The sequence below is a fragment of the Cynara cardunculus genome (genome assembly GCF_001531365.2).
Source record: "Cynara cardunculus var. scolymus isolate 2C chromosome LG 11, CcrdV1, whole genome shotgun sequence".
NCBI classification, from domain to species: Eukaryota; Viridiplantae; Streptophyta; class Magnoliopsida; order Asterales; family Asteraceae; genus Cynara; species Cynara cardunculus.
In genome coordinates this window covers 179,964-193,904 of record NC_037538.1, presented here as the reverse complement: position 1 = coordinate 193,904, position 13,941 = coordinate 179,964, and the positions used below count along the sequence as shown (strand labels likewise).

Below are 13,941 nucleotides of genomic sequence, written 5' to 3'. Positions count from 1 at the left end.
TTAAATCCAAGACTGGATATGTGCAAACATCTCTGATGATTCTAAATTATCTTCCTCTTCCTTTACAACCACCTGCTCATTGCATTCAAAACCCATCATCAAAGTTAATCAACTAATTTCAAATATTTGCAATTATATATATATATATATATATATATATATATATATATGTAACAAATTAAGGGTTCATGAACTATAATTAATCTATGAATTAATTAAGGTGCATTACATGAATAGATTTTACATCTTCATCCGTGTCTTCTTCATGGTTGCTGCATGTCGTTCTATTGTTCTCTCCGAATTCCTCGTTCTTTGCAAACCTTCCTCTCACTCGGGGCCTGCTGTCTGCCAGGGTTTTCCGGCATGCATACTGCAATAATACATATACATACATATGATTTCATAATTATATATATTGATCAAATTCAGGCCTTTTTTAATTTGCTATATACATGGATATACACTCACCTTGATTTTCTTGCTGAAATTCCTCTCGTTTCTTTTCTTCATGTATCTATGGATCTTCTCTTTCCTTTCTTGGGTGCTGAGTTTGTTGGCAACTCTCAAGGTTTCTGCTTCCAAGCTTGTGATCTCTAATGCCAATGGAGTAGCACAACTCCCACCTTCATTTACAAGATGATGCTGGCTCTCGTTGCTAAGGGCCTGGATTCATTAATTAATTTAATTCCATGCATGTATATATATTTCAGAAGAAAACGGTAAGTTGGATTGGAGAAGACACAAGAAAATAGAACCATATACATCTTATTACCTCAAGTTCATTAGAGTTGTAGGGTGGTGGCAAAGAATCTGGACAGAAGATGTCTCCCTTGAAATCTAGTTCATGAGGTTGAATTTCAATATTCCCCAAGAACAAATTATTCCCATTGAAAATCCCTGAAGGACTTTCTACTGCAGCTGGTAGAGGAGGGTTGGAGTTTCCTGAAAGGTAATTATAAGAGTTTATGGAGGGATCCATGAAGGAAAAATTAGCAGGCGAGGAAGGGTTATTAAAGCGCATGAACTTTGAAGGTGGCATGGAAGATAAGCAGTCATGTTGATCACATGCAGCAGCTGGTCCCATCACAGGGACAACGTGGTCGCTTGGATGAGGGTAAGGCAGATCTGTAGCTAGTGGCAGTTGGAGTAGGGCAAGATCAAACTGGTCCTGATGGCCAAATTGGTAGTGATTGGTACTTGTGAAATCTAGATTAATATCGTTATCGTCTTCAAAGATAATGGAGAAGCTGTTGGTATCGACCAAAGGGGGTTTGGTGGCATTAATATCATCTATGGGAGCTGGGAAGGAGAGGTTAGTAGTAGTAGTAGTGTAGGAGGAGTAAGATTGATGATGATGATGATCTTCATAGCAACAATTTGAGGTTGAAGCAACTTCCAAGTTTTGTAACGTCTCTGGGAACAACTCCGATTCATAAAATTCTAGTATTTGAGCACTTAATGGGCTCGACACCTTTTCCTGTAATTCAAAGAAACAAATTATAACTATAATCTTATATATATATATATATATACAGATGCAAAAATGATAACAGTATATATTCAAACCGAACCTTGACAGAAACAGCGGTTTTAAATAAACAATTGGAAGCAGTACTCAAAAGAGCCATATATATATATTATATTATATTACATAAAATTGTCGCAATTCCTACCAACATTTATATATATGCATATAAAGTGTGGTGTTGATGATCATCGTGATCCGTCCTTCCACGTCTCCATCCAAATTGAATCAAAGAATCAAAGAACTAAAGCTACTTAAACATAACGCGGTCATTGACAGCGACATCTTTATATTCTCCAAATCATTGAAATTTAAGAAAAGGAGATGAGATGAGATGAGATGGTGTAGTCGATCGAAAAGAGACAAATTACTTGGTTTGGTAAAAGGACCATCGATCCAATGTGTGTGTGTGTGTGTGTGTGTTTGTGTTGTAGACGGCGAGAGAGAATCAATCGAAACGATAAGGATAAGAAGAGAAGAGTAAGAGAAGAATTTAATCAATTAGGTGCATACCAATCTATCATCCTCCTTTATACAACTATATATTAATCCTACGTCAACCTTACCACCATGCATCACCATCTCCATTTGTTACTTTTATAATAAATATATAAATGAAAAAATAAAAGTGCATCGACTTAATTTGTAATTGAAGCCTAAAATCAAGTCACGCCAACTCATTCAATCATCCATCATATTCATACGAATGCATCATCACACCAAAAAAGCAACAAAATGAATGGAGCATCTATCAACCTAACTAAAATTAATAAAAGAATTTGAAGTTATTAAGAACTTGACCTCCAAAGGAATATATATATATATATATATATATATATATATTAATATTCTTTCGGAAAGTTACATGAAAACGATATGATCAGTTGTACAAGCTAAGCTAAGCATAGCATAATTAATTAATTAATTAATTGTATATAGTTGATCTTAATTAATGAATGAAAGTGTTACAAAATCAACAAGTGAATTGAAGAAGATATATAGAATTGTACCATGGAAGGCTGTTGTTGTTCGGTTGGAAGAAACGGGTCGTCCAACATCCTCCAAACAAGAAATTAATAAGATGGTATGTGTGTTAATTTATGTGGGAATTAAAGGTTGTTGGGTGACTGGTTGTCTTTATAAGTAACTATACGTACCTAAGTGAAGGAAAAGGAATAGGAAAAGGAAAAGGAATAGGAATAGGAATAGGAATAGGAATAGGAAGAGGAAGAGGAAGAGGAAGAGGAAGAGGAAGAGGAAGGTGGAGGTTATGAAAAGCTAATTGTGGTTTGGAGTTGAAGTGAATGTTTGGAGGAAGAAGATGATGAAAGTCCATCATGCATGAAATGAAATGAAATTAAATTGGAGAGGAGTAAGGTGGAATAAGGGTAATGTGGTGAAGGAAATTAGTTACTAGTTATATATATATATATATATATATATATATATATATAAGCTACAATTGTAGGGTGTCCGATGCCCTCTCCGACTAACTTGCTCTACCATTCACCATGCATCTCTCACTTACCTCTCCTCCCATCTATTTTAGGACACATCAAACCTTTATTACCATTAAATCAAATCAAACAAACCTAATAAATTCCATATAAAATAGGGTCTAGATTAGTATATACCAACACATTACCCTTCATCCAAAGAGTAGCTAGAGTTACGTTTATGTGAACATCTTTGACTTATTGAAAGGATTTGAGAAAAATGATTTTGCGAATAACTAATCTTTACTAAAGAAAAAATAAATGTAGTTTGGAAGAGCGAGTTAGAAAGAAAAAGAACCTAGCTAGAAAAGAAAATGCATAGGGGCATGTGTGAGACCACCAAAGTAACAAGAATATGGTAAAACAAAAGGCAAAAGTAGGTAACCCAAAGCGTTGCATTGCCAACACAAACTAGGGCTCCGATGCCTAGCTATCCATCCTAAGTTCCCTCCGACTCACTCTCCACCTCTCCACTCTTCCCTTGTCGTTAATAGCCTAAAAATGTCTGAAATTGACATGCTTGGTCTTAGTTGCTAGTCCGACAACCTTCTCCGTTTGCCCTCCTCCTCACACTTCAACCATTATAGTGTCGCACTTTATTTTCAAGATATTAAACCAAAAGTATCGACTATTGCGGCTTAGGATTGTTTGATCCACTGGTTTGAATCTTGCAACCAACATATCATAAATTTTGATGATTAATTATAATAATCCTTTCTACTCCGGTTAGGCTTGTATAAATGATTACCTAGAGGTTAATTAATTATGAGTTCAAATTCATTCTTGGACATGCATCTATATATGTATTAGGATGACCCATCCAAAATTGTTATCGCTTCTTAATCTACACTCTTTTTCCTTTTAGAATATGATTCTATCTTCTATTACATATCAAATGCACGGAGGTTGAAAAAATGGCTTTCGATTTCTTTGAAGATTTTATCTTGGAATCTTTCAACAACTATACTTTAATTTGACAAATCTAATAGGATTCAAATGACCACGTATAGTATGATCAAACTTTTGTCTAGTACGTGTTTTTTTGTTACCAAGTGTTGAAGCTTTTTATGTTCGTATCTTTTAACTTGCTAGGAGAAAAACAATACGTCAATGTGTTTATATTGTGTAGGAACGTCAAGAGAAACCAAAATTTCACCAACAGGCACTACATCAACTTATGTCTTATTCGAATGTATGTTTAAGTATAAAAGGTGTAACTCAATCCAAGGCCATGGAAAAGCCCGTGAGCATAAGGAATAACAAAAAGATCTTTGAACAAACCCCGAAATCATGTCCAATAAAGCGATGTACTTGTGATTCTAAGGTATATAAAGCATGCCCGATTTTTAATTGTGCTTAATTTGCAATCACTTGTTATAATTTAAAGAGCTTTTAATTATTCGCATCATTTTAATCTCAACAGTATAAGGTAGCGAACTAACAAACACACTTTAAATGTAACACGAGTCATTAATTCTAAGCCATCTTGTCGTGTGATTTGCACGGAAGAAACAATATATTGGTTAAAAGCAAGCCAATTCATAAAAGCTGTAGCGAATTAAATCAGGATCATTGGTTGATCAAAGAATATGGGAAAATAAAGTGCACAGCAGAACAATTAAAGCTCAAGAAATCAATCTTTCAATTTGATTCCAAATAAGACATTATGTTCTTTGGTGCCTCTTTTTTCTTCTCATCTAGGTTTTTGACTTTAACCAAGTTGCTCATCGTCTGAGTTATAGTTATATATGTATATATATATATATATATATATATATATTGCAATCAGAAGACACATAAAAGAATCAACAACTAGTCCATGCATGGTGTTGGTGTTCTTTCTTTCAAAGTTGGGTTCCATACCTACCAGTGTTTGTGCTCTATTGGTTTCAATCTTTCACTTCTTCCCTCAAATGCCACGACAATAATCCATTGGTACAGCTTCCATTTAACTTATTTTGGCAAAATTCTTTCCCCTACATGAAAAGCTAGTATACTCCAAAGCCATAGGTGGTTTGTACAAGAGTTCCTTTGGGTAAAATTATTCGTGTATTTTTCAAGATTGTAGGAGTGAATAGCTTCTTTCACATGGGTCTCAAGAATCAATGATTGTAGTATAGCCCAAACTGCAAACAAGAAAACATTGATTTTCCAGGTGAAGTGACTATGCATGTGATCTTTTCTTTTCTATCTGGAATATTATTTGTCTTTCAAAGTTCTTGCATCGCGCGTACATGTACAATTACATATATGGTGAATGCATACTCGTGTGGCTTCGTCATCCTTGCATCAACCTTTCAAGATTCAGGGAAGTCTTTTTTTTAGTTGTAACAACATCATATATATGTGCATTCAAATTAATGCTTATACACATCATAAAAAAAACATATGTGTACATAATAAAAAAAGTTTCCCCTTGATGTTTCTCTTGTTAGAACCAATTTGCAATGTTAATTAGCATCGATCTGCCTTCCTATATACGTTTGATCTGTAACCAACGATATCCCTACAAGTCAAAGGCAAACATTATCATGTGAATTTGAAGGTGCTTTAGCTATTTTGTATTGTTTAAAACATGAATCTTTCAATTAGTTGTGTTTCTTTTGATTTTGCAAATTTACCTTGTTGAACATACATAGTTTACGCTTTCTTCTCTAATTATACGATGGAATTGAAATCACAAATTCCAATTCCTTTGTTTGGTTCATTTCTTTGAAATGGATGGAATCCTTCAAATTCCATTGAATTCCACAAATTAATGAATTCATTATTTCTTGGCATAATAGAAGAAATTGAATTTCATCACCACCCACCACGACCATGCTACTATTGTTCGCCATGCCCCACCCCTAACCCCCCCACCACCACCACACCACTACTGTCGCCGTCACACATCGTACCCCACCACTAACCACCATGCCACTACAGTTGTCATCACCACCTACCCCTTAGTCACTCATTGCACATCCTGCTACTACCGTTATTGTCATTCCCCTAACCTAACCCCCACCACCACATCATTATTGTCGTTGCCACAACTGCCACTCACCTCCCACTCCACCCTACCCCAACACACCACTGACCACCATGCCACTATTATCGACGTCATACCCACCCATTTCCAGCCACCCGACCACCATCCCACCACTTTCGTCGTCACATCTACCACCCAGCCCTGCTGCCCCACCTTGCCTCTAACCTAACCCTCCACCCCACACCACTATTTTCGTCTTCACATTCACTACTCTCCTGCATCCCACCCTGCCCCAACCCACCACGCCACTATTGTCGTCGACATACCCACCCACTCCCAGGCCCCAGCCACTTGACCACTATTCTACCACTATCGTCGATTCATCGTCACACCTACCACCCTCGCCACCTACCCCTATCCACCCTACTGTCTCGCCCCCACCTCGCCCCACCTTACCCTACTCCAACCCACCACTAACCACCATCCTACTGGTACTGTTGTCGTCACAGCTATCACCCATTGCCCCATTCTGGCCCCACCCCCACCGCCTCCCCCCACTTGCCCCCAACAACCCCAACCTATATAGCATAAATGGGGCAGGAGTGGTGGGGGCAGGGTTTAGGTAGGGGTGGGTCGGGGTGATAGTTGTGACGACGATAGTAGTGACATGATGGTTGGAAGGGTGTGGGCGGGGCGATGGGTGGGATCGTCCAAACAAAGACGGTTGTTTCAATTATTTTGAAAGATTTTATTCCAATTCCTACCAACCAAACTATAACACCCTAGAAATTTATGATTCATAAAATAAATTAATGTTAAGGGTAAAATTTTATAGGTTAAACGACATACGGTAGTAAAGTGTCGATACTAGAAAAATAAGATTTTATTGCAATAAATAAAATCAATAAAAAAAGAAAATGAAATATTTTGTATTTATTTGATTTGATATGAAAATACAGAAAGGAAAACTAGAGGACTAGTTTTGCCAAATGGGGAAAATTGATTTGGAAATGATTGAGATTTGAGAAAATCATTCCCAAATCACGTTTTTGGGATTTAAGGACAGGTTTGATGCTTTATAAGTTGGAATTTTTGGATGAATTTTTTTGGAGACGTTCCCAAGAGTGTAAGAAAGTAAACATCTTTGAAATTTCGAGATTTCATCAAGAAACAAGAAAGATATCGAGTTTGGAGCGGCATAGGGATTATGCACAAAAACGACGATTGGAAGTAAAATACTCAACCAAAATTGATGTATAATATATAGTTGGCTTCATTTTTCAATTACCTTTCTGTTGGTACAAGTCTCATGGGCTATGGTAGCCTGTACGTCGAGTGGCTTGGGCTAGAAGCTGTTGTGGCGGCTACTTGACGAGATTCAGGTACAAAAACTCAATACAAGTTTAAAAATGGACCAGAGGGGCTGTAAATTTGGGTATGGTTTGAGATCATTATTATATATAAGATTCTGTAAAAAAATTGGTGAAAAACGATCGGGAAACGATCTCAAACGAAAGTCGTCCACAATAGCTGCACCAAAGGTGCGACCGGGTTGGGCCGGCCGGCGTTGGACTACGTTTCGATCGAGTTCGATTAGACTCGAGTCGTTTTAATAAAATCCATATTTATTAAAAAGATATTTGAGACTCGTTTATTTACTTGGATTAATCAAAATAAATCGGGATATTTCGATTAAGTTGGTCAAGATTTGTACATCAACTAAAAAAGATATTAATTATTTGGATTTTCATATTTAAATTAAAAACGAGAATCGTATGTAATTAAATGTTGGGTTGATACGTCGTAATTTATTTTGGACGTAAACCATTTCATTGGGGGGGGGGGGGGGGGAGGTACATGGCGACGAGGTATGTTTGGGATTGACTCGTTTGACTTTTAGGTTGACTTTTTGGGAAAAGTCATGACTTTAATTATGGAAATATAATTACATATTATAGGATATTACCCAAGGACGATGTTTAGTTAAGTGGAGCTATTCAGGTGAGTCTTCATGAGACTTTAACTGAGATGCATGCTTACGTACAAATTATTTGAGCATTATGTTGTCTTCATGTACGTGTTCATGGGTTGTTACATATATATGAATTATTATCATGGGTTGCATGCTATTTTGTTTATGCGTACTTAAACGTTAATTAGTAAAAATGAGTTAATAATTTGTCGGGTATGAGAATGGGTCAAAAGTCATAAGGGATGGCACATCCTAGGGATGGATGATCGGACAAGGGATAGCCGTGTAACTCAGGGAAGTGTCAATGACGGTAAGACCTTAACCCGACGGAAATTTTAGAGATCTCATTATTATTTAAAAAAGATCTGAAACAAATGTGCATATTATTTTATTTGAGATATTGTTTGTTTTATGCATGATGATATATGTATGATTGTGCATAAAAATCATGATGTCAATGAACTGACAATTAGTATGCATCTTAGGTGCAAGAGGTTCAAGGTCAAATTTAATTACGATTCCTTGTCAAATTTGTTTGATGGATTCCAATTTCATCAAATTCTATTCTCTGAACCAAACACTCCCTAGGATATCAAGCAACCATGGGTATGAGATAGATTCTATGGCAACAAAACTTTTGTCGTTTAATAGATCCTATATCAGAGAGATTTTTGTATTTGCATTTTAGTTACCGGTTAGCATGCAACAAGAATCCAAAGTTAGATGTCATGACCATAAGCATGTTTTTAGAAGGTAGAAGAAGCAACAGTTGCCATTAAATTACCGTAATTCCCCTTTCATGAGTTCTTTTTTTACTGAAATATGTTTTTACACATGTAAGTATCTACTACTAAACTTTTATATAGATATAGTTTTACATGTCTAAGAAGTAAGAAGGCAGATTGCGAGCGTTGAATGGCATGATGCATCGAATCTCATTAAGTCATTTATGTTGCAGATCATGATGGATTGATGAAAGATATTAGGAGGAATGTGTGAAACCCCACAACAAGAAGGACAAAATAGCATAAATGTCACAAAGCATTAATTATTATAACCAATTAAGAAAAGAATCAAGAACCAATACAGTCAGGTATTTACAAGGTTTTAAATCGGGTGACAAATTAAAGGCTCAAGCCTTAGGAGCTACGGCGAGGCCTTGACGTTTTTTCAAGGCGACAAATCTGTATCATATAAATTAATTATAGATATAAACATATATTTTCTATTACTATTCAATGAGTCAATGATGTTAAATAACTTAAATTAGGTTATGCATAAAAAATTAACAAAGAAGACATTAAAAGAAGCAAGAGAAATTAAATATTATGTGCATTAGGTCGTGACATGATGCACAAATATTAAGCTACAGGGATTGTTGTGGCAAGCTTTTTTTTAACACTAAGTATTTATATACAAACAAATCTCATAATATATATATATATATAATATGAACATTCAGAAATTTTAATATTTAGTAGCCCGAATGGAATGTGTTCGAACTTCAAACCCCATACATAGTTGATATTTGATAAAAAGTCATTGGACTTAACTGGGCCAGGACCAAATATGATTTTGTGTTTGGACCAAAATTCAGTTATAATTATATTATATATCTCTACTCTCTAGTAAATATGAGTAGGACAGAATTTAATTATAAATGGTTGTTAAAAGATTATCAAAATTTCTTACCCAACTCAAAACTTCTTGACTGAATTTAATACAGAGGTTCCATAACGCTAATAATGACGATAAAAGATTGATTGAAATAATTTTACAGTGTAAATCAAGTTTATAATAGGATAAACCGAAGAAAAAGGTTTGACCTTTGTGTTTCTTGAAAGCCCCGGTTACCATCATCATACAAAAATAGCATAAACACAAACCATCGATGGCACTAAAACAAGATGAATCCATTGTGATGATTTTATAACTAAATATATAAAACAACACTTATGGTTTGGGTTGGGGATTTAAAAAGTGTAAAGTGTTTCTTGACAAGAAAATATAATATAAGAAAATATTAATGTAATGCAAGTATGCATAGCCATAGGGTTAAAAGTAATTGTTAGATTATATTATAATACTAGAAAAAAGAAAAACATGAGAGTCCAGTCCATTATTAATATAATAAATTCATTGTATACCTCTTTTTTGGAAGTAGCACTGCTCCTCCAGTTTGCATTACATACAGATGCTCCTCTGCAAATCTACTTCAGTAAAGTTAAGGTAGGCCACACCCAAACCCAAACCCAAACCCAAACCTAAACCCTAATCCTTTGCGCAAGAATCATCCACTTTACCATTACTCCATCTCTCAAATCTATCTTGAAATCAAAAACCATGGTTTTGATTTGATACATACAGAAAAGAAAAGAAAAGAAAAGAAAAGAAGAAGAAAAACCACCATCATATCCCAGATGTGTTCCATGAAACCCTTGCTCCTTATCTCCTTGTTCATCCTCCTCTCCGTGGACCAGGCTATATCTGCCCCAGATAACACAAACTTAGTATACAAAGGATGTGCAAAGCAACCTCTATCAGATCCAAATGGGGTTTACTCATCCGCCCTCTCTGCCATTTTTGGGACATTAATTCAACAATCTTCAAAAGCAAAGTTCTTCAAGACAACCAGTGGCAATGGACAAGCATCTGTTTCTGGTCTTTTTCAGTGTAGAGGAGATCTGAGCAATGTTGATTGCTACACCTGTGTCAGCAGACTGCCAATCTTGATGGACAAGCTCTGTGGTAAGACCGTGGCTGCAAGAATCCAGCTCTTGGGGTGTTATATGCTTTATGAAGTTTCTGGGTTTGCTCAAATCTCTGGAATGGAGTTGCTTTACAAGACTTGTGGGTCATCTAATGCTGGTGGAAGTGGGTTTCAAGAGAGAAGGGATTCCGCCTTTTCAAGTTTGGAAAGTGTTGTGGGGAGCGCAAGTGGTGGATTTTATACAACAACTTATGAATCTGTGTATGTTTTGGGGCAATGTCAAGGTGATTTAGGGACTTCTGATTGTGGGAATTGCGTGAAAAGTGCTGTGCAGAGAGCACAAGTGGAGTGTGGGAGCTCCATCTCAGGTCAAATCTATCTTCATAGATGCTTCATTAGCTATAATTATTACCCAAACGGAACCCCAAAGCCCAAAAACCCATCAGCATCAGCATCCTCTTCCTCTTCCTCTTCATATTCATCACCTTCATCTTCGTCTTCCTCTTCCTCTTCATCATCAGGTATGTATGTTTCTTGGGAAATACAATCATCTTTTAAAATCAAAATTATTGTTTTGAAGGTACATCTGGTGATGTGACAGGATCAAATACAGGGAAAACGGTGGCGATCATCTTAGGAGGAGCAGCAGGAGTTGGGTTTTTAATAGTGTTTTTGTTGATGGCTAGAAATGCAATGAAGAAACATGATGGTAAGTAGTAGTAGTAATGTGCAGAAATATAGTTGTGTATCGTATCTAATCTTTCACTGTGGTTCTGTTTTGTGAACAGATTACTGAAGAACCAAAGATCCAATTTTTGAGTGTGGCTTCTTTCCTTGGTCTTTTTCAAATCCATGAGGCAAAGAAGAAGAAATTGTTTTTTGGTAGATTTAGAGGGGAATGGGAGTGGGAATGGTGGTGAATATTTAGAAAAGAAGAAGGATGTAAGAACTAAGAATGAATGTTTGTCAATGGTGGAAAAAGATGGGGGAAAGACTGCTGTCAATTTTTTGTTTTAATTAATTTTAATATTAAATTACATGTTTTTGTTTTAATTAATTTTAATATTAAATTACATGTTTTTGTTTGGGCTCAAACTCAAAGCCATGTGTGATGTAGCCTTTCCATTTCTTCAATCTCAGCTCAGCCTACAATTTTCAAAGCTGGAAATTGTTTTTTATTTGGCTACACCTACACCTACACCCACACCCTGCTTTATCCTTTTTCTCTTTTCCTTTACTTGTTCATGTCAAACTTTAGAAAAATCAACCCCTTTGTTTTCAAGTGAATTACATGTTTACTCCCTGTGCTTTTCTGTTTTTAACACCTTCAAAAGGGCCACGTGGCTTGCATTTTTCTTAAGAATGGGTCCTTAACCCTAACTCCATTAACATCATCCATAAAAAGCAACTTCCTCTATGGGTTTTTTCTTGAAATAATCTTTCTAGAGATGGCTTTCACTGCATATATCAAGTGTTTTCTATAATTATTTTGTTTTAGGGATTGAAAATGTCAAGAACATGAAAGCACAGGGCCTAAACACATAATTAATTCACTCTATGTGTTTTGATTGTATTTTTGTACTGCTTTAAGTTCATAAAGTATATATCATGGAATGGAAGTACTGCGAATGGTAGATTATAGTTTGAAATTATAACCATGGAAATATTAAATGCTGATAAATATTAGAAAAAAGTGAAAGGTAGAATAGTCTTCAACACCATCCATCTTTAGTGGGAAAAGCTTCAAACAAATGGAAAACTATATATCAAAGGAATCGACTCAAATCATCAACGAAGAGGATTTGATTAAGTAAATGGAAATGGAGGCGACATTTTAAAGTAAGATTCCAATACATGGTTAAGGAAATGCTGCCATTGTTGTTAATTGAAGTTCAGATTTGATGATGGAATTCTTGATTAAGTATTAGTATACATGAGTTATTGGCAACAATGGTCAACTGTTTGAAGGCTAAAGTAATCAGTATAGCAAGCTAGGCGTAAAATATATAAAGAATGATAACAGAAACGTTGACCAAGCTGAAAAGAAGGTTCTACCCAAAGTCTTATTTGGCTCACCACCATCCCTAACAGCCACAAAAATAAATCTTTCTTTCACACGGATTTTCTTATTCAAATCATTCTCCTTCTTCTTCTTCTTTTTTTTCTTTTATGGTGTTTCAGACCTCCAAAGTAAGTTTTCTTGTTTCTTCCTCTTAGCCTTAGATTATGTGCATGTACATGTTAATTGATGATTTTGGTTCTTTGAATTTGGAAAGTGTATCCAAAGGTAAAGGTAAAGGTAAAGGTAAAGGTGATGGTGAGACAAGAAGAACAACTACCAGAGCTTCACATCCAGTCTCTCTCTTTATATCATCATCATCATCCATCTAAGTCTCCAGGTGCTTCTTTCTTTCTTTTTCTTTCTTTTTTGTTTTAAACACAATACAAGACTAAGGTTCACTCCTAATCCTATCTAAAACTCTATGGCTGCAGAACATAATGATGGTCACACCTACACACCACCATTTGTGAGGGTTTCTAAGTCTCATATCTCCACTTCAGGCATGGCTAAGCTAATTAACATTATATTTTCATAATTAATCTAACCTTTTTTACCAAGTTTAAGGCTTTACTAATTATCTGAATGTTGAATCAGACGCAGGCCACAACCTCAACACAAAAGTAAATACCAACAAACCAACTTCACTCCTGTTGCGACCACGAGCTGTTTTATCAAGTCCAGGTACTACCATGTCTCTTCTCTTCTTATTTGCTATCAAATTAGAATCATAATTTACATGAGCCTAACTGTTTATAACTTTTTGGCAGAAAATGATGCAATGCATGCAACCAAAAACAAAACAGAAACACATCATTCAGGTTTCAAGAATCATAATTTGCGTCAAAACAGGCATGTCAAGTGCAACAAGTCTTATCAACTTGAAAACAAGAACAAAAGCAGCTCATGGGAACAGTGAGGAATAAAATTGTTCATCGTTCAAGGTTATAGAGACTCAACAAATCAATTATATGTACAATTAGAAAGTAGAAAATATATATGTTCTGATTTTTCTTTCTTTTGTATTGGCATTCTAGTTTTAAGGGTAATTTTATGTTGTTCCTGTTCCAGAGAAAAAGATCCTACTTTCTTTTTTATCTGTATTTAACACAAAAGCCTCCAATCTATAACTAAAATACAGCAATTGTATATGTTATTGGCATGAAGCTATTACTATTACAAAATCAAATTAAGAATTCATGTTT

The 13,941-nt window shown here is 35.6% G+C and overlaps 3 protein-coding genes across 3 annotated transcripts; 2 read left to right on the top strand and 1 right to left on the bottom strand.

The window, feature by feature from the left end:
• Positions 1–2,113, bottom strand: LOC112520868. The gene is made up of 5 exons (XM_025129485.1): positions 2,039–2,113; positions 773–1,477; positions 469–663; positions 245–370; positions 1–75 (listed from the first exon to the last, which is right to left on the bottom strand). The coding sequence occupies exons 1-5, from the start codon at positions 2,111–2,113 to the stop codon at positions 1–3; spliced, it is 1,176 nt and encodes a 391-aa protein (XP_024985253.1).
• An 8,094-nt stretch (positions 2,114–10,207) lies between these two features.
• LOC112521331 (cysteine-rich repeat secretory protein 3-like) lies at positions 10,208–11,714 on the top strand. Its single transcript, XM_025130120.1, has 3 exons — positions 10,208–11,198; positions 11,279–11,386; positions 11,466–11,714. The coding sequence occupies exons 1-3, from the start codon at positions 10,388–10,390 to the stop codon at positions 11,471–11,473; spliced, it is 927 nt and encodes a 308-aa protein (XP_024985888.1). The 5' UTR covers positions 10,208–10,387; the 3' UTR covers positions 11,474–11,714.
• Positions 11,715–12,875: 1,161 nt separating this feature from the next.
• Positions 12,876–13,833, top strand: LOC112521079. The gene is made up of 4 exons (XM_025129728.1): positions 12,876–13,076; positions 13,171–13,239; positions 13,334–13,420; positions 13,507–13,833. Exons 1-4 carry the CDS (start codon positions 12,992–12,994, stop codon positions 13,653–13,655), a joined length of 390 nt encoding a protein of 129 aa, XP_024985496.1. The 5' UTR covers positions 12,876–12,991; the 3' UTR covers positions 13,656–13,833.
• Positions 13,834–13,941: the final 108 nt, after the last annotated feature.